At 44.3% G+C, this 26,960-nt stretch overlaps 3 protein-coding genes across 7 annotated transcripts in view; 2 read left to right on the top strand and 1 right to left on the bottom strand.

Annotated features, from left to right (window-relative positions):
• The window catches only part of LOC126035485 (uncharacterized), a 349,826-nt gene that overhangs the window by 40,748 nt on the left and 282,118 nt on the right, over positions 1 to 26,960 (top strand). The gene's annotated exons all lie outside the window — the stretch shown is intronic.
• LOC126035578 (lens epithelium-derived growth factor-like) overlaps positions 1 to 26,960 on the top strand; it is a gene marked incomplete at its 3' end in the record, with an annotated part of 129,910 nt that overhangs the window by 21,287 nt on the left and 81,663 nt on the right. The window contains 2 exon segments of the mRNA XM_049794220.1: positions 2,442 to 2,518; positions 12,748 to 12,886. Coding sequence (XP_049650177.1) covers positions 2,442 to 2,518; positions 12,748 to 12,886 — 216 coding nt within the window.
• Positions 1 to 26,960, bottom strand: part of LOC126035481 (endogenous retrovirus group K member 5 Gag polyprotein-like) — a 432,730-nt gene that overhangs the window by 380,531 nt on the left and 25,239 nt on the right. The gene's annotated exons all lie outside the window — the stretch shown is intronic.

Here is a 26,960-nt window from a genome sequence, read left to right as displayed (position 1 = left end):
GCACGCAAACAGTCAGTGCTGGTATCCCACAACAAACCATAATAACCACCACCAAAAGGATTCCAAATAGGGTCAACGTTTTTCAGTCAATCAAAGACAGGAGCCATTGCCAGGTCGACGAGAGGAGATTGTCAAGCCACTGTCACCTGCCTCCTGTAATTGATTGGCTTTGTCTAAAAGCATATCATAGTCCCCTGCTTATGGGGTACACACAGCGGTTGCTGTAAAGTGGATCTGCGGTGTTCAAAACATCGGTCACACCATTTTGATGTTCGGCTGGTGCGTCTCCAGAGTTGTTGTCCACAGCGGTCATACTTGGTAAGCACCCAAAGGTCACAGCGACCACAGTGCAGGTACTTAGACGATCTTTTCAATGGCATCCTGCAAAATAACTCACAATAAATCGTTATTGACTGAGGCCTGGTTTCAACCACCGTGCCGGCACCCAGCGCACACGTGAGTCTGGGTGCTCTGATGATTGTACTGCAGCATACCCTCTTCCCTGTGTCACCAAGCGCCTCCCACCTTCCCACTTTCCTGTTTCTGGGTCTTTCTTGTTGGGTCTCAACTAGTGCTGCTTGTAATCTGTTTGTCCAAGCTTCTTTCTAAATCAAGAAAAAGGTGTGAGTCAAAATCATACTGCAAAACTGTCGCGAATCCCAGGGAGTCAGTGAACCTGAAAAAACCACATCTAAAAGAGAGCCTGTCATGGGATGTCCTAAGCCGTATTCATCCACGGCCTTCTTCACTTGTTGCAAAAGCTTGCTATCTAACAGAGACCACTCCACCCCTACACCACCTGGACCAGCTCGGACTGGGCAAACTAAAGGGGGTCCTTCAAAGCGTATGCCGTCCATAACACATTCCTTTGCTACAATTTTCCAGTCTGGCAACGTGACCTTCGGTGAATCGGGAACTCCTTTCTGTTCCCCAGCTGCTTGTAGCAGCTGCCGCTGTTGCTTCACCTGCTCCTGCATCTCCTCTACTACTCGCTGCAGCATCTGCAGCGGATCTGTAGCTGGGTCGGGCGCAGGTATTAAAGGCATAGGCGTTGCCTTTTCACTGGCTGCTGCCGACTGCGCCTTACAGCCGGAGATAGCCTTTTGTTTTATCGCTGCGTGCGGCGGACGACAGCGGTTTCCGCCCACCAGTTGCCACGCCTCCTCTAACCGTTGAGCCGACCCCTCGATTGAGTCCGGCCCACTCTCTTCCTCTTCCGCTACGCGCGGAAGAGGGAGTGTCCTGACTTTCCTTCCTCCTTCCTTTGGCCGTGCTCCGCCTCTCCCGACTTCCGGAGAGACATCCGGGGAGAAAGCGGATGTCGGCGCCATCTTAGGGTGCGCTTGTGGCGCGGTTCGCAAAACACGTCCCGGCACCCAATCCTCCGGATCATACAGGGGAACCGCTCCCTCCTCTACCTGCTCCTTTTCTGATCCCTTCATCACAGCCCTCTCCGCCTCCTCTAGTCTCTGCCTCTCCTTCTCCCGTCTCCTTTGCTCAGCCACGGGTTCCTCTGCCTCCTGAATTAACTGTCGCTCTTTCTCCCGCTCCTCCTCTCTCGCCCGTTCACGCTCCCGTTCAAACTCCTCCCAAGGGTATCCCGGTGGTTCGGCCGGTGCCGACGGCTGCACTGGGAGCACCAGAGGCGTCTGCTCCGCTACCTCCGTCAGCCCTTCTGTCCGCGCCTCCCCATCCGCCTGCACGCCCCGATCCGCCTGCGCGTGCATCAATCTCTTTGCTTCCTTCCATGTTAAGCCCTCCTCCCGCACTTTCCTGAAAATCGCCCTAATCCGCCCCCACGTCTTTAACTCCGGACCATGCTGCGTCGCCATAGCCCGTTCCGCTAAAGCCGCGGTGCATTTCGGCCAGCACTCAGGAGACAATATGTCCCCCGGGCGCTCTATCGCTTCCTCTTTCAGGAGCCGCTCTAGGCAAGCTTTCGCTTCTTTTTGTCCCATAGGGATTTTTACCTCTCTAGAGCATGAGTCCAACACCTTCAGGACTCCTTCCATGCCTGGCCAGGCCTTCGATTACGCCCCGCGTAATCCGCCGATGTCCAATCACGTCGGGGTCACCACTTGTAGACATTCGTCTGATCACCCCGTGGGACTCGGCACAGGGTCCACCATACCCTGGGCCACAGAGCACTGACACCAATATGAGGATGCTGCAAATGGCGTTTATTCAACTGCGTCACGCCCTTATATACTGTCTGTCGGTCATCCCGCCTCCTTTAACCCTTCTCTTTCCGTACATCGTGAGATCTTCCGAGCGCCAATCCCTACAATATATATAATCCTTGGGTCTTGTTTTGTTTAAATCTCTTTCACTTATTCAATAGTATTTTGTTTCTTCAGGTTAATACTTAATGCTTAAGTGTTTTCCCCTAGAGTGTTTTTTAATTGTTACTAAACTTTAATTCTAGTCTCTCTTTCTCTTAGGTGGATGAAATTCCAGATGGAGCAGTAAAACCTCCTATGAATAAAATGCCTATATTCTTTTTTGGCACTCATGAGACGTAAGTACTTTAGATTAAAGGGCATATTGTTTTCATTGAAGGATGTCTTAACAGTAGTTTAACAGTTTGCATTGTGTTTGAAAATTATGTGACTCAGTAGCAGACTATATTTTCTTAAATTAATTTCTATTGGCAAGATAGGCAGCTTGCTTTCCACATTTGCTGTGAAATGTTGTGGTTATAGTCTACAATTCCCTGCAACATGCACTTTTTCCTGCTCAGTAAAAAAGCAAGAGCCTACCCAAAGTGGTATGATTGACATACCTATTTTTCTTTTCTATGGGATTTTAATTATAGTCCCATGTATCCTCAAAACTGTGTTCTAAAGGAAAATGAAATTAAGTTGAAAACTATGGAATAAGTAGCATTTGAGTCCTTTCAGGGGGAGAGGGGGAAAGTTTGAGAAAAAGTGAAGAGGTGCATTTGAAGCCCAAGGTCTCACCCCAGTTAGTTTCAGGCCTGCTATTATGTGAAGTACCCAAGAAAGATGAATATTTTTGGTAACCCTAACATTTTGCAATGGAATGTAACATTTCCTTTGAAAGGACTTGATTTTTCTAAACACTACTTAGCAACAACTGAAAACATCAGTGTTATCAACATTCTTCTCATACTGAACTCAAAACATAGCACTGTACCAGCTACTAGGAAGACAGTTAACTCTATCCCAGCTGAAACCAGGACAGCCATTCTGGATTGCAGTACTTCTTTTTACTGTCATGTATTCAGGAACACAGATCAAGTGTAGGGTAAAAAGAAATGAATTTATATATAATCTTAAAAGTTTCTGTAGAATTTTGAGAAGCACCATGACCTTTTTTCAAATGTGACTTAGGTTCTGAAATCATGTTTGATAACATGTAGATTACTGGCAAATTTGAAACTTTATCCCCACTATTTGATACTCATACAAAGCAGTTTTACTGAAATCTGGTTTTGGTAATGTGGTAGACTCAGGGCTACTACATTTTAAAGTTCTCAAATGTTTTCTTTAGAATATAACTTTGAAAAATGTTTTTGAATCTGTGCCTCATATCTTACAGTGTTGCAAAGTACTTCCTTTCTTCTGGAACTGGTGGCTCAGGTTGTGGGATCTTCATCCTAGGAGATGCTCAAAATCTGACTGGGCATGGCCCTGAGCAACCTGCTCTAGTTGACTTTGCTTTGAGCACAGGGAGCTGGACTAGACAATCTCCAGAGGTGTTGCCTTCCAACCTCAATGATTCTGTTTCTAAAGTATAAGCTTGTACTTTGATTTTCATTGTTGCTTTCTTCTGAGCTTCACCAAAAACTAAATTTGTGGCTTCTTGATATTCTTGAAAAAAACCCCAACAAAACCCTAAGACCCTATTTCTTTTTTTCAAGATATTTGCCAGCTGTCATCTTGTTTTAGAAATATTACCCTTTTCTAAAGGAAAACTAGATATAAACTAGATATTTGTATTTTAACAAAGCTTTATGTGAATTTCTTGTGTGAGTAAATCACATAAGCACAAATTTTAGCCAGTCACAGGCAGGCAGATGTTCATGCTCTGGACTCAAGACCCTGGACCCTATACATCAGGGTGATAACTGTCCCATTTAGATTTCCTTGACCTTTTCTCCTTCTTGTGTATGGGGATTTAACCAGTAAGCTACATGACCTTAGCAAGGTAGCTAATTCCTAGTATTTCTCCAAATCTGAACAGTGTAGGCAGAGACTTGCAACTGTGGAAAAATGCTTCCTTTCAGAGCTGTCCTGGGTTCAGCTGGGATAGAGTTAATTTTTACAGGAACCTGGGAGGTGGGGGCATAGCCGGGGCAGCTGACCTGAACTAGCCAAGGAGCTATTCCATACCATGTGACATCATGCCCAGTATATAAATGGGGAGCAGGCCGGGGGGTGGTCTCTGTTTTTCGGTGGGGGAAGTGGCGGAGCGTCGGGTCCCGGGTGGTGAGCAGTTGCACTGTGCATCACTCTTTTTGTATACATTTTTTTTTTTCATTAGTGCCGTTGTTGTTGTAATCTCTTTGTGTTTGTCCCAGTAAACTGCCTTTATCCCAACCCTCGAGGTTCCAGTTTCTTTTTCTTTTTTCTCTCCTCCGTCTCCTCCCCATCCCACCGGAGGGGGGCGGAGGAGTGAGTGAGCGGCTGCGTGGTCCTTTGTTACCAGATGGGCTGAAACCACGACAGTCCTTTTTGGCGCCCAACGTGGGGCAGAAGGGTTGAGATAACGACAGATCTGGCCAGAGCGTGTTGAAACAAATTTGTCATACGCATTTCTTAGATAAATAGATGTTAGTCACAATGTTGTTTCATTTGTTTACATGGGGACGTTTTGTAAGCTCTTATATGCTCTATGTATTGCCTGTAGTTGCGTATCTCATCTCTGGGAGAGTGATTGGGATTATCATTTTGCTGTCCTGGGCAATGTCGACTTATGAAATGATTACATCACTGGTCATGAGGTTAAGCTGGTATCTGTATGAGGCAGTGATAATATTTCCATACTTTGGGCGCCTTCTGTCGGATTTTATTGGTAATTACACCCAATCCATGGGGAAATTAGGGGGGGATACCTCCCCCCGTCCGTTCACCTCCCTTTTCTCCTTCCGACTAATTACAACAGCTTTTGAGAATTTTGAATATCCTTGGGATGCGCAAGCCAGTGTGCTTTTAGTGCTATGCCTCCTGAATATGTTTCAGGTCTTCTTTAGGGCTACAAAAAGGCTCTTTAAGAGTACCACTCAGAGATCTCCCCCAAAGCTGGATACTCATGGGTGGCACGGCATGTGGGAGCATATGGGCAGGTATCTACAGAACTTCTCACCGCCAGTGACTTGGAAGTTCACTCCCGAACAACTACAGAACCCTTATGAAGTGACAGAATATTTGAAAGAAAAATGCTGTGGCTATTCCAAAGACATACAACTCGCCTCACTGTGCTGGGCCCTGGCCAGTATCTACCAAACACTGCTTGATATTATGCAGCACCCTCGGGGGGAAAAGGGGGAAAAGATGGAAAACAGGACAACATGCACCGTGGCTACCCAAACCCTGAAAACAGACACCGTGGCTGCCCCTACCCCGACAACAAGCACCGTGGCTGCCCCTACCACGACAACAGGTACCATGACTACCCCTACCCCGGTGACAGACACTGCAGCTGAACCAGAGAACCAGCCTGTGCCAGTATCAGTCGCCCCTGTACAGAAAAAGAAACACACAAAGAAATCAGTTCGCTTAGCGAGAGATGAAGATGAACCAGGGTCATCGCGAGAACAGGAGGGAGAGCAAGAACCTGAAATAATTACCCGATCCTATCCATGAGTGAGTTGCGTGACATGTGAAAAGATTTTAGCCGCCACCCAGGTGAGCACATTGTTACCTGGCTGCTCCGATGCTCGGATAGCGGGGCTAGTAGTGTGGAATTAGAGGGTAAGGAAGCCAAGCAGTTGGGATCTCTGTCTAGGGAAGGGGGCATCGACAAGGCGATTGGGAGAAAAACACAAGTCCTCAGCCTCTGGAGGCGACTTCTGTTAGGTGTAAAGGAAAGATACCCCTTCAGGGATGAAGTTACATGTCACCAAGGCAAGTGGACCACCATGGAGAGAGGTATCCAGTACCTGAGAGAATTAGCCATGCTGGAGGTGATTTATAATGATCCAGAAAATGCGCAGTCACCCACAGATCCAGATGAAGTCCAATGCACACAACCCATGTGGCGGAAGTTTCTACGAAGTGCACCACCAACCTATGCCAACTCATTGGCAGTAATGTCCTGGAGAGAAGGCTATGGACAAACGGTGGATGAATTGTCTGTCCAACTCCGGCAATACGAAGGAAGTCTCTCTTCCTCCCTACGGGCCTGTGTCTCAGCTGTAGAGGAGTTGTCCCGAGAGTTCCAGCAATTCAAAGTGGATCTGTCCTCCTCCTCACCTGTACAGGCCCGCATCGCAGTTATTGGGAGTAAGCGTTCCTCTGCCCAAGAGAGAGGAGAGAGAAAGTACACTCGACGGGCTAACCTGTGGTTTTACCTGCGTGACCATGGAGAGGACATGAGGAAGTGGGATGGAAAACCCACTTCAGTCTTGGATGCACGGGTACAGGAGTTGCGAGAAAAAGCAACCAGAAAAGAGAATTCTTCATGGAAAACTGCTGCTCCAGTTTCCCGTGAGCAGTCCCCCAGACGCAGTAGATGGGCTGATCTCATTTCTGATCCTCTTGATGCGACTTCTGATTCACGTGTGCAGAGAGTGAGTAACGGATATTCTAACCAGGATTAGAGAGGCCCTGCCTCCAGCCAGGTGGAGGAGAGGGACAACCGAGTCTACTGGACAGTGTGGATTCGATGGCCTGGCACATCAGACCCCCAGGAATATAAGGCTCTAGTGGACACTGGTGCACAATGTACCCTAATGCCATCTAGTTATAAAGGGGCAGAACCCATCTGTATCTCTGGTGTGACAGGGGGATCCAAGAGCTAACCATATTGGAAGCTGAAATGAGTCTAACCGGGAATGAGTGGCATAAACACCCCATTGCGACTGGCCCAGAGGCCCCGTGCATCCTTGGTATAGATTATCTCAGGAGGGGGTATTTCAAGGACCCAAAAGGGTACCGTTGGGCCTTTGGTATAGCTGCATTGGAGACGGAGGAGATTGAGCAGCTGTCTACCCTGCCGGGTCTCTCCCAAGACCCTTCGGTTGTGGGGTTGCTGAAGGTTGAAGAACAACAGGTGCCAATTGCTACCACGACGGTGCACCGGCGACAATATCGCACCAACCGAGACTCCCTGATCCCAATCCATAAGCTGATTTGCCAACTGGAGAGCCAAGGAGTGATCAGCAAGACTCACTCACCCTTTAATAGTCCCATATGGCCCGTGCAGAAATCCAATGGGGAATGGCGAGTAACAGTAGATTATCGTGGGCTGAATGAAGTCATGCCACCGCTGAGCGCTGCTGTGCCAGATATGTTAGAGCTTCAATATGAACTGGAATCAAAGGCAGCTAAGTGGTATGCCACAATTGACATTGCTAATGCATTTTTCTCCATTCCTTTGGCAGCGGAGTGCAGGCCACAGTTTGCTTTCACTTGGAGGGGTGTCCAGTACACCTGGAATCGACTGCCCCAGGGGTGGAAACACAGCCCCACCATTTGTCATGGACTGATCCAGGCTGCACTAGAAAAAGGTGAAGCTCCAGAGCACCTGCAATATATTGATGACATCATCGTATGGGGCAACATGGCAGAAGAAGTTTTTGAGAAAGGGAAGAAAATAATCCAAATCCTTTTGAAGGCTGGTTTTGCCATAAAAGAAAGTAAGGTCAAGGGACCTGCGCAGGAGATCCAGTTCATAGGAGTAAAATGGCAAGATGGGCGTCGTCAGATCCCTGTGGACGTCATCAACAAAATAGCAGCTATGTCCTCACCGACTAATAAAAAGGAAACACAGGCTTTCTTATGTGTTGTGGGTTTTTGGAGAATGCATATTCCCAATTACAGTCAAATTGTAAGCCCTCTCTACCAAGTAACTCGGAAGAAGAACGATTTTAAAAGGGGGCCTCAGCAACGACAAGCTTTTGAACAGATTAAGCAGGAGATTGTTCACGCAGTAGCTCTTGGGCCAGTCCGGACAGGACAAGATATTAAAAATATGCTCTACACTGCAGCTGGGGAGAATGGCCCTAACCTGGAGCCTTTGGCAGAAAGCACCTGGGGAGACCCGTGGCCGACCTCTGGGGTTTTGGAGTCGGAGATATCGAGGATCTGAGGCTCGCTATACTCCAACTGAAAAAGAGATCTTGGCAGCATATGAAGGAGTTCAAGGTGCCTCAGAAGTGGTTGGTACTGAAACACAGCTCTTCTTAGCACCTCGACTGCCAGTTCTGGGCTGGATGTTCAAAGAGAAAGTTTCCTCTACGCATCACGCGACTGACGCCACGTGGAATAAGTGGATCGCACTGATCACACAGCGAGCTCGCATAGGAAACCCCAGTCGCCCAGGAATGTTAGAAGTGATCACGGACTGGCCAGAAGGCAAAGATTTTGGAATGTCGCCAGAGAAAGAGGTGACACGGGCCGAAGAAGCCCCGCTGTATAATAAACTGCCAGAAAATGAGAGGCAATATGCCCTGTTCACTGATGGGTCCTGTCGCATTGTGGGAAAACATCGAAGGTGGAAGGCTGCTGTATGGAGTCCTACACGACTAGTAGCAGAAACTGCTGAAGGAGAAGGTGAATCGAGTCAGTTTGCAGAGGTGAAGGCCATCCAGCTAGCGTTAGACATTGCTGAAAGAGAAAAGTGGCCAGTGCTCTATCTCTATACTGACTCATGGATGGTGGCAAATGCCCTATGGGGGTGGCTACAGCAATGGAAGAAGGGCAATTGGCAGCGCAGAGGTAAACCCATCTGGGCTGCCGCACTGTGGCAAGATATCGCTGTTTGGATAGAGAAGCTAGTGGTAAAAGTACGTCACGTAGATGCTCATGTACCCAAGAGTCGAGCCACTGAAGAACATCAAAACAACCACCAGGCAGATCAGGCCGCCAAGATTGAAGTGTCTCAGGTGGACCTGGACTGGCAACGTAGGGGTGAGCTATTTATGGCTCAGTGGGCCCACGATACCTCAGGCCATCAGGGAAGAGATGCAACATATAGATGGGCTCGAGATCGAGGGGTGGACTTGACCATGGACACTATCACACAGGTCATCCATGAATGTGAAACATGTGCTGCAATTAAGCAAGCCAAGCGGCAAAAACCCCTGTCGCATGGAGGGCGATGGCTGAAATATAAACAGTGGGACGCCTGGCAGATTGACTATATCACACTCCCACGAACACGCCAATGCAAGTGCCATGTGCTTACAATGGTGGAAGCAACCACTGGGTGGCTGGAAACATACCCCGTTTCCCATGCCACTGCCCAGAACACTATCCCGGGCCTTGAAAAGAAAATTTTATGGCAACACGGCACCCCAGAAAGAATCGAGTCGGACAACGGGACTCACTTCCGAAACAACCTCGTAGACACCTGGGCCAAAGAACATGGCATTGAGTGGGTGTATCACATCCCTTATCACGCACCAGCCTCCGGAAAAATTGAACGGTACAATGGACTGCTGAAAACTACATTGAGAGCGATGGGGGGTGGAACTTTCAAGCATTGGGATACACATTTAACAAAAGCCACTGGTTAGTTAATACTAGAGGATCCGCCAATCGGGCTGGCCCCGCCCAACCAAGAGTTCCACATACTGTAGAAGGGGATAAAGTCCCTGTAGTGCGCATGAGGAGTATGTTAGGAAAGACAGTCTGGGTTAGTCCTCCCTCAAGCAGAAGCAAACCCATTCAAGGGGTTGTTTTTGCTCAAGGACCTGGGTACACCTGGTGGGTGATGCAGAAGGATGGGGAGGTTCGATGTGTACCTCAGGGAGATTTGATTTTGGGAGAGAATAGCCAGTGAATTGGGCTGTATGATATTTAACTGCTAAATAACCTGCCAATGCATGTCATTGTATCTATAGTGTCTATATGCCATATCAAGGGTATTATTGTGAGAATTATCCAAATGACTACAGGATGGACTTTTGAAACTGAGCCAAGTACAACAGCGATAGAACTTGAACTGGCACCCAGCAATTTCCTCAAGATCAACATCTTCGACCTGCAGACCAGGGGCATGAGTTGCACCAAATGTACTAGCCACAAGTTCCAGAGGCAGCGTACAACAACCCAACATCTCACACCATCTCTCTCTTATCCTGAAGAACTGTTACAACAGACAGAGCCCCAATATCGATGGACACATTAGAGGGATAGCCCATAGGCTAAAGGAACACCGTGTGTGTGTGTGCGAGGTCAGGGGGTGGAGTCCATATACTTATATATAAATCAAGGAAAGTTGTAGTGGTTGATTGGAAAAAAAATGTAAGATCTGGGCATGATGTAGATGGTATAGAATAAGGGGTGGATAATGTCCTGGGTTCAGCTGGGATAGAGTTAATTTTTACAGGAACCTGGGAGGTGGGGGCATAGCCGGGGCAGCTGACCTGAACTAGCCAAGGAGCTATTCCATACCATGTGACATCATGCCCAGTATATAAATGGGGAGCAGGCCGGGGGGGTGGTCTCTGTTTTTCGGTGGGGGAAGTGGCGGAGCGTCGGGTCCCGGGTGGTGAGCAGTTGCACTGTGCATCACTCTTTTTGTATACTTTTTTTTTTTCATTAGTGCCGTTGTTGTTGTTGTAATCTCTTTGTGTTTGTCCCAGTAAACTGCCTTTATCCCGACCCTCGAGGTTCCAGTTTCTTTTTCTTTTTTCTCTCCTCCGTCTCCTCCCCATCCCACCGGAGGGGGGCGGAGGAGTGAGCGAGCGGCTGCGTGGTCCTTTGTTACCGGCCGGGCTGAAACCACGACAAGAGCAAAGGAAAGAAAAGAAGCAATGTTTTCTCTTTCCTCTTGTCTGTCTTCCTCTCTTCCCCCCATCCCTCCTTTTGCTCTGGTTAAGTAGGCTTTGCGAGTGTGTGGATCCCTGGCTGGATGCTCTCTAACAATCTTCTGCAAAGACATGGATGATAGCCACTGTGAAAGATTATTGTTGTACACTACTGGAGTAGGAAATGTTTAAGCTTCCTAGATGTCTTGCAACTTCTCTTTATCTTATCTAAATGAATAGGGAGTAAGTCTCAAATATTTCATTATAGAGATGATGAAAAAAATGGGGAAATGAAACTTAGGGGTTTTTTTGTTTGTTTGAACTTTACCATGAACTATGTCATAAAAACAGTAGCAGTATCTTCAATTTAAGCAATTGGGTCTTAGATTTATACTTTGTCAGACAGAGCTGGATATAGGCACAGGGATGAAAATGAGAAAGTTGGTCACTGAAGTTTTCTGTTTTGCTATTAACAGCAGTTGGATTGCTACTATGAAATCCTAACTCTAGAGGCCATGGTACTACAGCAGAAACTTCATGTGCCTTGATGTTCTGCAGTACAAAGTAGAATATCAGTGTTTAGTACTTTATTACCTTGTTTTCCCAGGTCTGGCTTAGAAAAAAATTACAGTGTAGATACTGCAATTTGTGGGAAAAGGTGCCAGTCTAATAGCCATAGTTGTGCAACTTGCACTACGAATAATAATGTATGGGGTTTAGGGGGAGGATTTTTTGCCTGCCTTAGGGGAGGCCAGTTTCTGTAGATGAAAACAAAGATAAAAAAAAGCAATTTTAAGTGCCAGATACTGAGAGTAGATGAATTATTTTTTTTCACTTTTTTTTTATGAGTAGGGATGGAGAAGAAATTTAAAATAAGGAGCAATTTAACACTTCTACTAGCCAAATTATTGAGTATCTCTCTCTCTCTCCACACTTAAACTAAATAAATATAATTAATTAAAAAACAGAATATACAAAAATTTTAAGTTTGTTTCCAACTCTGTGCCGCCTCATTTCAAAACACTATTAACTTAAACAAAGGTTTTAAGCCTTTTTAAGTATCTTTGAACAGCAAAATTATCTTTATAATTTTCTTGATAAGCTGCTTTTCATTCAGATATACAAGATACTTAAAGAAAGAAATGTTCAGCATTTAATGTAAAACATTTAATAATGTTGTATATTTTTTTGGTTAGATTTCCATGTCTTTCAGGATAAACTATACAGCATTCTTACAAAGATCTAGGCAATCATTCTATCCCAACTTTGTTTTGTCATCTCAGACATATTGGTTTTAATTTAATAATTTTGAAAGATTTTTCTTTGGCTTGAAGCCATATCTTCTTATACTTGTACTCATTATCTTGCATTATGTTTCCAGCATTTAAGGAATCATTATTTCTTCATATTTTAGCTTGGTGTGCTAAGGAAGCAATGGCTCTTTCTGTACATCAGTCAGCTGCTCAGTTTTTAATCATTGTTTGATAGTGGTGGGTGGCTCTGTCAACTGTGATCTTAACAAGACATAACATTCAAGACATAGCATTGACAGTTTCTTGCCAGGACACTCAATACCTAGGAGAGAGCAGTGAGTGTGGTAGTATTAATGGAAAACTGGGTTTGCTGAAAGCAAAAGTTTAGAAGACTAAAGATGCTTCAGTAGCAGCGCTTTGCTGATTACAGAATATCACTTCAGATGCCTCATTAATTAATATTATTTTTTTATATATCTGGTACTAAAGTTCATTTGAAGAGCAGCAATTTAAAAATGTGAAGTTTCTGGTAGCTAATGTTTTCATCTCTTGAAGGGCATTCTTGGGACCAAAGGATATATTCCCTTATTATGAAAATAAAGAAAAATATGGCAAACCAAATAAAAGAAAAGGCTTTAATGAAGGATTATGGGAAATTGACAACAATCCCAAAGTGAAATTCTCTCATCAGCAGGTAAGTGATTCACAGTCTGTGAATACTTTAATCTGTTTTGTCATATTGTTGTAATAAAGCAATGATAGCTTAGCTGCTATAGGGGAATAATTTATTGATCTGCATCACTGAGTTGCAAGTTGGACTAATGTTGCTTTTGTTATTTACAGTTTACCTCAATTTTTCAGCAAAATAAGATAAAATTGCTCTTCTATATAATTGGGGATGCTATTTTATTATAGTAAAGTTAAGGAGGGATCATGTTAATAGTTTCAGGACACAAGGATAAAGTTATGTTACTTACTGGGGAGGTCCCAGTGGACTGGAGGTTAGCAAATGTGATGCCCATCTACAAGAAGGGCCGGAAGGAGGATCCGGGGAACTATAGGCCTGTCAGTCTGACCTCAGTACCGGGGAAGGTTATGGAGCAGATCATCTTGAGCGCCATCACACGGCATGTACAGGACAACCAGGCAATAAGGCCCAGTCAGCATGGGTTTATGAAAGGCAGGTCCTGCTTGACTAACCTGATCTCCTTCTTATGACAAGGTGACCCGCTTAGTGGATGAGGGAAAGGCTGTGGATGTTGTTTACCTGGACTTAAGTAAAGCCTTTAACACCATTTCCCACAGCATTGTCCTGGAGAAACTGGCTGCTCATGGCTTGGATGGGCATATTCTTCACTGGATAAAAAAACTGGCTGGACGGCCAGGCCCAAAGAGTTGTGGTGAATGGAGTTAAATCCAGTTAGCAGCCGGTCACAAGTGGTGTTCCCCAGGGTGTAGGGTTTAGGGTTATTCCATGCGGGGCCCGGACGATAGAACACCAATATGATGATTAAAGTCGCCACTTTATTGAGCTTAGCTGATCATTCTTATACAATTCTCTAAGTTGTTTAGAAGCTTTGATTGGCTGCTGCATGCAAGCATTTGGTGTCCACGCGTACAAGCATAAGCGGTGATTGGTTACATCGATACTGTCCACGTGTATAAACATAAGATACAGTTAGTTATACTCACTCTGTACACGCGCATACACACAGGATATAATTGGCTATGTTAACTAGAGCATGCGAAACTTGTCTCAGTCCAATTGGTCAAGATAAGCCCCTGAATTGAGGTTATTTGTGCCCAGTTCCCTTTATCGTGGAATGTGCACCTGTGTTTTTCTCATTGGGATCTTTCTTCTATCTTCTTGTTTAGTCTGTTCAAAGCCTTCTAAAGGCATCTGGAACACTCTTGTGACCATGAGCTACTTTCAGGCCCGATAACTAAGTTCCATGTAATTGAACCCTACACCAGGGCTCAGTATTGGGGTCAATTCTGTTTAATACCTTTATCAATGATCTGGATGAGGGGATCGAGTGCACCTTCAGTAAGTTTGCAGATGACACCAAGTTGGGAGGGAGGGTTGATCTGCTTGAGGGTAGGGAGGCTCTAGAGAGGGATCTGGACAGGCTGGATCAATGGGCTGAGGCCAACTGTATGAGATTCAACAAGGCCAAGTGCCGGGTCCTGCACTTGGGTCACAACAACCCCATGTAGCGCTACAAGCTTGGGGAAGAATGGCTGAAAAGCTGCCTGGTGGAAAAGGACCTGGGGGTGCTGGTTGACAGCCAGCTGAATATGAGCCAGCAGTGTGCCCAGGTGGCCAAAAGGCCAACGACATCCTGGCCTGTATCAGAAATAGTGTGGCCAGCAGGACTAGGGAAGTAATTGTCCCCCCATACTCGGCACTGGTGAGGCCACACCTCGAGTACTGTGTTCAGTTTTGGGCCCCTCAATACAAGAAACACATTGAGGTGCTTGAGTGTGTCCAAAGAAGAGCAACAAAGCTGGTGAAGGGTCTAGAGAACAAGTCTTAGGAGGAGTGGCTGAGGGAACTGGGGTTGTTTAGTCTGGAGAAAAGGAGGCTGAGGGGAGACCTTATAGCTCTCTACAACTATCTGAAAGGAGGTTGTAGCAAGGTGGGTCTCTTTTCCCAAGTAGCAAGTGATAGGACAAGAGGAAATGGCCTCAAGTTGCACCAGGGGAGGTTTAGATTGGATATTAGGAAAAATGTCTTCACTGAAAGGGTTATCAAGAATTGGAACAGGCTGCCCAGGGAAGTGGTTGAGTCACCATCCCTGGAGGTATTTGTGTAGATGTGGCACTTGGGGACATGTTTTAGTGGTGGACTTGGCAGTGTTAGGTTTATGGTTGGACTTGATGATCTTAAAGTTTTTTTCCAACCTAAATGATTCTATGATTCTATGAATGCTTATAGCCCTGAGGAAGTCTGTTAAAAGTAAATTGTATCCCATCGCAGGTAAAAGCAAATTTTCTTTTATTCTCCTTCTGCAGCGGCACCATAAAGAACATATCTTTTACATCTAGTATCGCCATCCAGGAGTGAGCGGCAACTTGGAGGGTGGCAATTAATGTAGCAGTGTGTGGTAGGTTGACCCTAACTGGAGGCCAGGTGCCCACCAAAGCTGTTCTATCACTCCCCCCTCCTCAGCTGGACAGGGGAGAGAAAATATAACAAAGGGTTTGTGGGTCAAGATAAGGACAGGGAGAGATCGCTCAACCAATTACCATCATGGGCAAAACAGATTCGACTTAGGGAAAGTTAACTTTATTTATTGCCAGTCAACTGGAGTAGGGTAATGAGAAATAACCCCAAATCTCAAAACACCTTCCCCCCACCCCTACCTTCTTCCCAGGCACAGCTTCACTCCCGAATCCTCTACCTACCTCCCCCAGTGGTGCAGGGGGATGGGGAATGGGGGTTACAATCAGTTCATCACACGTCATCTCTGCTGCTCCATCCTCTTCAGGGGTAGGACTCCTCACACTCTTCCCCTGCTCCAGTGTGGGGTCCCTCCCACAGGAGACAGTCCTCCATGAACTTCTCCAACACAGGTCCTTCCCACAGGCTGCAGTTCTTCACGAACTACTCCAGCATGGGTCCCCCGTGGGGTCACAACTCCTGCCAGAAAACCTGCTCCAACATGGGCTCCTCTCTCCACGGATCCGCAGGTCCTGCCAGGAACCTGCTGCAGCGTGGACTTCCCACAGGGTCACAGCCTCCTTCAGGCACCCACCTGCTCCAGCGTGGGGTCCTCCATGGGCTGCAGGTGGATATCTGCTCCACCATGGACCTCCATGGACTGCAAGGGGACAGCCTGCCTCACCATGGTCTTCACCATGGGCTGCAGGGGAATCTCTGCTCCGGCGCCTGGATCACCTCCTCCCCCTCCTTCTTCACTGACCTTGGTGTCTGCAGGGTTGTTTCTCTTACATGTTCTCACTCCTTCCTCTGGCTGCAGTTCCTGTTCTGCCGCAACTTTTTTTTTCGCTCTTAAATATGTTATCACTGAGGTGCTACCACTATCACTGATTGGCTTGGCCTTGGCCGGCAGTGGATCCCTCTTGGAGCCGGCTGGCATTGGCTCTGTCAGACATAAGGGAAGCTTCTAGCAGCTTCTTACAGAAGCCACCCCTGTAACCCCCCGCTACCAAAACCTTGCCACACAAACCAGTACAGTGTGTTTGGGATGATGGCTGTAAGAGGAGTGGTGTTTGCATTTAACTCTCTATAGTCTATGGTTAAGGACTATCTCCCATCTGTGTTTTTTTTAACTGGTCACACTGGGGAATTATATGGGGACTGTGTTTGGGAGTGAATGTGTCTTTTTCTAGGTTATCTACGACCTCTGCAATACCCATCTGGTCAGCTGCAGAGATAGGATACTGAGGGACATTAGTTATTTTTGAGTCAGGCAGCATGGGTGCAGCTCACAGCAAGCAAACTATGCCAGTTCACTGACACCCTTGGGTAGCTGCTAATTTTTGCTCAGCTAACCAAGTACACTCCAGGCGGCGAAAACATCAAACACTACCATCCGGCAGTTTCCAAACTTGTCCTTGTAATACATCAAAGCCTAAAACATTTTCCTTCCCTGAAACTACTTCTAATTGGTGTCTTGATATTCTTTGTCCCTTTGCAATAACAAGTTTACTTAGCTATGGGACATATTTCACTTTTGCTGATAAATCCTATTATTTTAACCCTTTGTTGACCAGGCTTAACATTAGTTCTTTGAGCATCCAAATTTGAAAGCATTGAAATTTGAGCTCCTGTTTCAATTAAAAATTTCACTAGTTGTCTTTGGGGGCTGATTGGAACATAAATATGAGGGCCATCTGTGTTATCTCACTGATAAGCTTCCATCATGGGCTTTATGAGATCAGGGAACATGTTGGGGGTTCTGGGGAGTCTGTTTACTTGCAGGATCCATCTGCTGTCTGCATCAGCTTGGGATTGCCCTGCCGGTGTTGGTTTGTCCCACCCCATTTCTCAACTATGATTTACAATGCATCATATCTGCCCAGGTCGGTATGGGTTGGAGGCAGGGTTGGCTGTCCTGACTCTCCTGAGCGTTATGTTCTATGTTTTGTCTTATTTCATCCCTTTTTGCAATGAGGTAGGATTTTAAAAAAGCAGGGGGTCCCCTTATCAGTGGTCTCATGGCTTGGGGGTCTACAGGGACAGAGATAGGATAATTACTATATGCACCCCTGTTGTTTATAGCCTGAAGGGAGGCTGCTTTTGTAGCAGCAGTAGAAAGTGTGCTTAATGATCTTATTGGTATAGCAGTGGGCTCCCCTCTATCCCGAGGGTCTATGCCCCCTGCCCAATACACTACTTGCCACGTAATAGCATGTGGTTCAGTGTTAGGGGCTGGTCCCTCATTCAAGAACACTCCTGGTCCCCAAAAGCCATCCACTTAGCTTTGATCTAACATAATATGATCACCTCCAGTTAAGGAGACATGCCACAGATATTCAGTCTCGCTTTCACCAGGCTTCCACCCATATTTTTTGTGCAGATTGGCCAGTTGAAGGGGGTCCCATGGAATGGTCTTTATGGTATCTCCCTGGTTGCCCCCTTGAGGTCCAGCAGATATCTCAGTTTTAATAATAGGGGCTACCTTAAATTCTGGTTCATCTAATTCACTCTCATCGCTAAGTTCTTGGTGGGGGTCCTCCCAAATATCTCCATCCCATTCTTCTGGGGAAATGATTAGCTTATAAATTTTCACAGGATCTGGGGGGGTTGGGGACCCGAATTCTCATGAGTTCTAGTTTATCCTCTAAATTCCTACATTTTTCTTTTTCCTCCCCCAGTTGTTTCTGCAATTGCTGTATTCACAGAGATAACAGCATTTCTTGTCGCTTTCTTTGTTCAACCTCATCTTGTAACACTTTCATTTCCTGTTCTTTACATTTCTTATACTGATATGCAGCTCCCAAACATGTTTTCAACATTTTGCATATTATTCCCTTCTCTTTACCATCTTTCAGTTTCCCTCTTACAAGGTTTAACTGTTCTTTTATCTTATTCCAATTATCCTGCTTTTCGCGTGCCCAATCATCCAAAAATTTCAGTGAAGGGTTAACTCTGTGCCTCTGTAAGTAGTCAGTGATTGAATCCACCATCCTGCAGACTGCCAATTTTTGTTGCAGGTGATTTATTAAGAGAAGTCATCATTATGGGGTTAACTAAAAGGGTTTTATTAATGATCAAATGATGATCAAATGGTAGGTAATTAATCAATGAATGAAAATCAAATGGCAATCAAATGGTGATTAAACAATAATTGAATGTTAGTTAAGCAATGATTTAGACAATGATTTAGACAGCAGTCAAACACTCTACTACTTGCTACACTTCTAATAATTAAGCTATAGCTGTATATATATAAATGTTGCCAGCATACAATATACTTTTAGGCCTAATGTAAAATGTTGCTTACCTTGTTATAGATATCAGATGCTGGGTAAGGGGTCTCTCAGCCTCGAGGAGTAGTAACCTTGAGAGACATCCCTGCTCAAAGGGGAGATCACCACTGTGCAGCCTGTTGCCATGCAGGAGAGCTCAATGGGCTCAGAGACGCTACAGATTTTTATAGCATAAAGTGATTGACTTGTAGTCAACCCCCCCCTCCCGCTTTAGTGTATGTGCAGGTGTGCAGCTGTAGAAGTTTTAGTTTTGTCTAGTCCCAGCTCAAGCTGGTATTGTTAGCTCCTGATAAAACATGGCCTAGATTCCTTAGTTCCTGAGAAGATGCACCCTAGCACAGTTCTCATGGTTTGCACAGCAAGGCTGATTTCAGTCAGGCCTACTTGTCAGTGATGCCTGAACCAAAGTACTGTTCACTCATTCAGAGTGGGCGCATCCGTCACACCTTCTAAGCTGCAAGTACTCGCTCTCCACAGATATCACGGCAACATTTCATTATGTGATATCTTACTGTACTATATTTTCCTCCCTTCTTATATTTGTTGGAAGCAATGTTACATCTTATTACCACCATATAGCCTGCTTGCATCAATCCTTGTCTGTCAGTGATCCCCTGTTTCATATTCTCCTGATAAACCTTTTGGGCTTAAATTATAGCCAGCCATCCATCAGAAGCCCCAAAGTTACTCTAAAGACAAAGAAATTGTCCTCTTCCTGCTTATTTTGTTTATACTTACCTGCTCAGAACATTGTAAAGACTACAGGCCATTTGTGTGGACCTTGATCACAATCTAGGGCCTCTGGATAATACTGTTATAAATCGACAGAGCCAATTCTGTTATTGGGCGGATTCGGTCAATCTTCTCAAGGGGGAGTGTCTTTTGATGTAGAATGTCTTGATGTGGAGAAGTGCAGTCGTGGTAGAGTTAATCCCCTTATCTAGTAAGTTATAGTTGTTGTCTTTTTCCCTCCTTATCTAGTAAGTTATAGCCATTGCCCTTTTCTCGTGACCCTTACGCAACATTTAAGCAAGCCTTGCTATTTACACAAAGCATTTGTTCAATCACAATGTGTGTCTTCCCCCTTCCCGATTGGTATGTAAGCATTATTGTCTTCTTTTAATTCAACACGAATTACACAATGTCAGGGAACAATTTGGTTCCCTGTCGATTATAATACTGTAATACAAATAAGAAAAATTGGTCTCTCAATGTTCATCATTACTTTCACATGAAATACTAGATATCCTTTTTGCATTGGTAATCTCTGCTTCACAAGACTTCTCTAGTTACTGTATGCCTAGTTTAAAGGAGAATATGGCTAAAGAGTTTTGAGCTTCCAAAGATAGACCAGCAGATCAGATATCCTCTTCTGGATGAGTATTTTCTCTGCTTACATACACAGAAAGGTGCTGATCCACTCATGGCAGTGGAGAAAGACTGTATTAACAAGGGACATGTACTTTTCCCTATTTGGAAAAAAGGAGTCAGTATGGTTTTTCACCATTTCCTTGTGAAGTAAGAATTTCAGTTCACACAGCAGTAGCACCCAGCAGCCCTAGTCATAAACAAAAACCTTTATTGCATATGGTATTCTACAACTGCAGAAAAGAATTATAGCCCTTTACAACTGAAGAGAAAACAATGGGTGAAGGGAGCATAAAAAAACATGGAAGGACATTCATCATCCTGATAGGCCATAATCTCTGCATCTGGCATAATTAACATCTAACCTGTTTTTTTGTTTTCTTTTCTTTTTAGTGGGGGAAGGTAAATAGGTTCAAATAAGAGTTTGATGCTAGGTAGTTGTATGGTTTTATGGATATTTATGAGGAAGCTTTTGCTCATTTTGGGAGCAGCATATGAGGAAACAAAATTGGTTGAAAGTGGCAGAGGCAGAAGCTGAGACCTCAGTAGCTGATGAGGAGGGGTCCAAAACACGGTGAAAGTAGGCAGTAAAAAGTCTTGAAAGCTAAAGGCATGCAGTTTCTCATGGAGACTGAAGAGTCAGTGGAAAAGTGATGTGGACAATCTGACAAGCTAGGAAAATGGATTTTTCTGGCAGTATTCAAAGTGGGACTGTGTACAGCCATACATTACAGTAGTCACTACATGAGGTTATAAGTAGACTGACAAGGTTTTTAGCCGTGTTGTTGGAGAGGAAAAGATGCATATTAAAGATGTTATTTGATCTACATATACTTTTTTAAAAAAAAAAAATTGTACCTACTTAGAGGAGGCACAGTTTTTGGGACAGTAGCAGGGAAGAAAATGTAGCTGTCCCCAGTGTCCGGAAAATGAAGGATGAATAGAGAACTCTGGCCACATGCAGAATGAGTTAATAGTGGGATATTCACACTGAGATGTCAGAATAATTGAATTTTTAATTTGGATGCAAGATGGGCTTAGAGTAAAGGGATAAGACATTAGTCCTTACTAGGGGATGATTCATTTTTATTTCACAGATTTTTTAATTGTTGTTCTTCTTATTATTTTTAATTACCTTCCCTAAGCAAACTTTATCTTGATAGGTCTTTGAGAGCTTCATTTTACATTCAGCTGACAGAAGTAGCTAGAATGTTCCAAAGGCATTATTTATACTTTGCAGAGGTAATTGTAATTGTTAGGGAGGTGGACAGTAAAAGGGAGCTTGTGACTTGGGTTTTAAGCTAGACCCACTTTCTCAATGGGAGGAAAAAATTAAGAGTTGAGGGAGTTCTGCCAGTTCTGTGCAAAAGAGCTAAGATTTAATAATGAGAACATTATTCATAAAATAATCTAATTAAAAATAGTAATTTTGCCTTCTCCTCTACTTCCATGTCATTTACTTTAATTCTTCAGGCTTTTGAAATATTAATCTATTAATGTTTTCAGGAAAAGAATAATTGCTTTCTGTGCTCACTTAGTATTGACAGCTAATTTAAAAAAAATGGATTTTTTGGCCAGGAAGAAGGTTAACCATGCTTTTTGGTATTATTTAAAATAAAAACTGTACAAAAGTTTTAAATAGTGGATTTTGTTTTCTTGCATTTGTTGATGACGAATTGCTGATTGGCTTTATTACATTGTCGTGGTTTAACCCCAGCCAGCAACTAAGCACCATGAAGCCGCTTGCTCACTCACTCCCCCTCACCCAGTGGGATAGGAAGGTTGAGTTCGAAATTCCCTCGGGCTAAATTAAGGTGAAACGACAACAAACGATCAGTTAAACATTTTATTCACGACAGAAGCAACCTGAACTTGGGAGGCATAACAGTAGGTGGCGGGGTTTCTCTCAACAGGAATTGGCATGGAACTACCTCAGTAAACCGTGTAACCCGTGGTAACCACATACATCAATTCAGGGAAGAAAATTAGGAGAGCCCTCCTGTTGAGTCACGAGGTTCAGAACAGACCCCCTTGCTTTCTAGACTCCTTCTCAAAGAGGAGCCTAGGGGCAGCTAGATCCCCTCCTAGTCCCAGACTTGGTCAAGTTTTATGTCTTAAAGGGATAAGGTGCAGGAGTTATGAAATGGAAAGAGAGAGTGAGACAGAGAGAGTAAAAGACAAAGATTTCACCGGTCCTGGGTCCAGCGTTGGTCCAGTCAGCCTAGGGGTCCAGTTTCGGAGGGCATGCGCATGTGGGGCTTCAATTCGTGTCCTTTTTATCATCTCCTTGCCCCTCCTTCAGGCAGGCACTTGAACTCATTAGGCTAATTCGGTGTAACCTTCGGGAAATGGGTCGGTGGGCTTAGGGGTCGTTTGGGGAGTAATTTTCCCTTCCCTGCAGACATGACCACTGTTATAAATGAATTTAGTCCCAAACAGGATTCTAAACAAAGTTAACAATTTATTAAATGAATAAAGGCAAGCAAACAGCGCTGGGCACGCTGGGAGCTTCTGCTCTACCAAGACCCACGCCGTGAAAAACAAAACAGCTTCTTTTATAGTCGTTATGTTATAAGTTACGACGAAAATTTGTACACCAGCCTGTGGATAATCCAATCAAGGTTTATTGAAGCAAGCAGTCAAGCAGGCAAAACAGCGCTGGGCGGCCGGGGACTCTCCGCTCCACCAATGGCACACACCTGATGCGGTAATGTGTCTCATAGTTAAACAGTTAAGTGTTACATATGTATGGGATTTCCCGGTACGCCTATACATATTCATGACCTATTCCCACTTCGCATTAAAATTAATTCCAAGAGGTATTTCAATTAGTTCCAAGAGGTATTACAATTAATTCCAAGAGGTATTACAATTAGTTCCAAGAGGACACTCCCTCAAGTTTATCTATCCAAGCCACGGAATCGGCCTTGGCCAGTTTCTGGGACCAGTTCCTTATTTTCTCAGAAAACTGCTCTTGAGGAGTTACATGATAAGGTAATCAAGACTGGCACATCCTGCTTACTTAGCTCAATATCTAGTTTTTGCACCGGTTACTGCGGTTATTATGGTTAAAAGCAGCTTAATTACTAAGTTTGTAGAGATCAATATATTTTAACAATTGTTATAAATCAACAGAGCCAATTCTATATAAAATTCATATATTTATTGAGAATAGCAAGCAAGCAGCGCTGGGCGGCCGGGGAGTCCGCGCTCCACCAACGGCTCGCGACTTTCTGTTATAGTTACATTCCTTTTATACAGTTCATGCACCCCTTTCTTGTAAATCTCCGCCTTGTCTTGCTTCTTCTTTCTTCACAGGTTTGTTAATGGGTAGATTCGGTCAATCTTCTTAAAGGAGAGTGTCTGTGGAATGTCTTTTGATGTGGAGGAATGCAGTCCTGGTAGAGTTAATCCCCTTATCTGGTCCATTGTCTTTTCCCTCCTTATCTAGTCAATCACAATGTGTCCCTTCCCCCTTCCCGATTGGTATGTAAACCTTATTGTCTTCTTTTTAATTCAACAGGAATTACACAATGTCAGGGAACCATTTGGTTCCCTGTCGATTACAGTCCCCCGTTTTCCTTTTTGGTACCAGCATTAATTCATGTTTCCAGTCTAATAAGAGTCCTTTTAATTGGAGTAATTTCCAATTCTGATTCAATTTCTCTTACTTCATCTAAGTTATTACATTGTTGTCTCAATACCATTAACCGGATTGATTCTATCCTACTTTGAACAAGGGCTATAACTTTATTTAAAATACATGGACCAAAACTTAAGTTTAGCAGTAATATTATTAGGGGTCCCATCAAGGTTGAAATTATTGGTGGTCATCCAGGGTGATTGGTTAAACCATGATTCAAACCATCCTTGTTGGGCTTCTCTTTCTCGCTTCCTTTGGGCAATTCCTTCTCGCACTTTAGCCTGGGAGTCCTGAACTACCCCAGTGTGGTCTGCGTAAAAACAGCATTCTTCTCCTAGAGCGGCGCACAACCCTCCTTGTTGGAAAAATAATAAATCTAACCCTCTTCTATTTTGTAAAACTACTTCGGACAGGGAGGTAAGGGATTTTTCTAAATATGAAATTGACTTTTCAATTCGTTCCAGGTCCTCATCCACTGCTGCCTTTAAAGAGGTTAACCCTTGATTTTGTTGTATAATGGAAGTTATCCCTGTTGCCACCCCGGTTACCCCTAAGCCAATAAGAGTGGCTATAGTAATGGCTGTTATGGGTTCTCTCTTCCTGATTCTATGTTCTCTATCTTCCCAATAGGTATACAGATTACTTTCTTGATGGTACAGTATCCTCGGGATAACTGTAACTTGGATACAGTATTCTCTTTTCTTGTTGAAAACGTTTAGGGACAGACATGGAGTGAGGCCTGTTTTGGAGCAAATCCACCATCCTCCTTCACCTGGTATGACCCACTTATCATCTGTCATGTTGCTTATATTCTCTATCCATGAGCTACAAAGCCCCTTTTTTTCACGGGGGATTCTCCCTAAACATATTCCTTTTCCCCTTATTTGTTTTAAAGTAATGCCAATTCTTCTTTCTTCCCACTGGCACTGTAGGGGGTTGGCCTGGTTCGTGAGGTTATAAGTGGTGTTCATTCCTATGGCTTCATAGAAAGGAGGTTTAGTGTCATAGCATAACCAACAAGCAACAAGCATTAGGGTTCGTATGGTTGAGGGCTTGATAAGCTGCTTGGACTAACTTCCATAATGGTTCAGTATAACTGTCTTTGGTAATGATATCCCCTAAGGTAGGTTCTGGAGCTAAGGTGGATAAGTTGGATACAGTTCCGTTAGGCTCTTTCTTTGGTTCTGATTCGGTTCCTTTTATAACTCTATTGGGGCCTATGGCTTGAGAATTCGGAATCTCTCTCTTTTGAATAAGAATTAGCCCTCCTCTGTTTGTGCTAGGCCAAGGTTCCCAATACCTGACTCCCCAAGTTTTTCCCAGTAACCACTCGGGGTCTTCTGGTAACATGACATTTAGGACTAAATGTCTACAATTACTGTAACCAACTGATCCTCCATAACTAACTGATCCTCCACTCCAGTCGTACTTAGGTAGTTTACAGGTGTGTGGTCCCCATTCTACTTTCAAAAATTTGTCTCTTGTGGGGGGAATCCAAGCGTTTGCAATAGTAACACAGTCCCAGTAAGAACAGTAATATTGGTTAGGCATATTGCAATACCTCTTCCCTGGATTAGAACTAGGACAAAAATAAAAGGGTCTTAGGTCCAAGCATGGACTTATGGGAGCCAGAGTGCAAAGTGAGGCGGTAAAACTGGGGGACCCTGCAGTAATTTTCTTTTGGATCATTGCCGAATCTCCCCATCTTGACAGAGTCCATTCGTATGGCTGGTGGAGATTTTTCCCTTGTACTGAGCCCATCCATATCAAAACTAATAATTTTACAGTTCTAGGGCTTAAAATTGTATAAAGCAAAAGCATTAGAGCTTGATCCCAACGTTTAGGGAACAGTGGTGGTATCCATGGACCATTGTGGGTATTATTTTCCCAACTTAATATATCATTGTAAGGTGTCTCTTTTATACCCCAACATCTTTGCCTTTTTGTGTCCTTAATTTTTAAATCCTTTAGGTCATTGTGGAGTGAGGTTCGGTCAGTGGGAAACATTAGGGTGTTTTCAACTTGGTAGCGCTTACTATATGGGTCTGTAGCTTCATATTTAAAGCAGCTTGTCATCAACAGTCCCCACAGCAGTACATTTCTGCCTCCTCCGTCTACTCGGTTGCTTCGAGCAACTGGGGGTATCATCTTCTCTGCAGCAGGGGAGCACTTGTTAGGCTGCTTGGCCTGTCTTATTTTGTAAGCGCTCCAATTTTTATCTTTTTACTTTCCACAAGTAGCAACTCACTCTCACGACCGTTTTTCTACAATTTATGTCAGTTATTATTGTTACGTTAGGGCAAAGTTCGTTGAACGATAACAATATCTTTCGAGATATATTCCTTTTACAAATATTTCTTACCACTCAGTGGAATCCTTTTCAATTTTTCCCTACTGAAACCCTTAGGCATAAGGCCTTGTTAGTCAGTTGTTTTTCCTGATCGTGACACTCCTGACAAACCCCTCTGGGGGAATACCCGTAACGCCAATGACTCCACCACTTGCTCTGACACACTATACACTTATAACATACAAATGGCTAGCAATTATAATCTAGATTTACACAGTTGATGGTCACAGGTTTACTCATTGGTTCTTTCTTTTCAAAGTAACCTTCAAGTCCTCTGAGTTGTTAGCCACTTACCAATGAGAAGTGTGGATCGGTCCCTTAACCCGAGTAGCATGGGTCCATCCCTTTTCCGCCGTCCGGATGGCTGTATCTGTAGTCAAAAGAACAAGAAACGGACCTTCCCAGCGGGGGTTTAGAGATGTTTCTTTCCATGTTTTTATCAGCACGTGGTCCCCAGGCTCAATTTTATGAATAGGAAATCCCAAGGGGACTGTTTGCTCTATTATTCCTTTCTGGTGGTTGTCTCTTATGACTTTTGCTAAGGTAGTTATGTAGGTATGGATAGATGCATCTTCAACCTTGGGGTGTTGGATTGGTATTCCATGGGAATAAGGCATCCCATATAACATCTCATAGGGAGATAACCTCGTACTAGTTTGGGACCTTGTCCTGATGTTTAATAAAGCTAATGGTAAACATTTAACCCATGACATTTTGGTCTCTACCATTAGCTTCGTTAGTTGTGCCTTAATAAGCCCATTCATCCTCTCCACTCTTCCTGAACTCTGTGGATGCCATGGGGTATGGCATTCCCACTTAATTCCTAGAGCCTCTATTGTTTCCTTTAATATTTTGGATGTGAAATGCGTTCCCTGGTCCGAATCGATAGCTATAACCATAACAAATCTAGGAATAACTTCTTCTAGCAAATGTTTAACTACAGTTTTA

This window comes from Accipiter gentilis, chromosome W, assembly GCF_929443795.1.
Source record: "Accipiter gentilis chromosome W, bAccGen1.1, whole genome shotgun sequence".
Lineage (NCBI taxonomy): Eukaryota > Metazoa > Chordata > Aves > Accipitriformes > Accipitridae > Astur > Astur gentilis.
The sequence above is the reverse complement of the archived record's forward strand: the minus strand, read 5'-3'. Positions and strand labels throughout refer to the sequence as shown.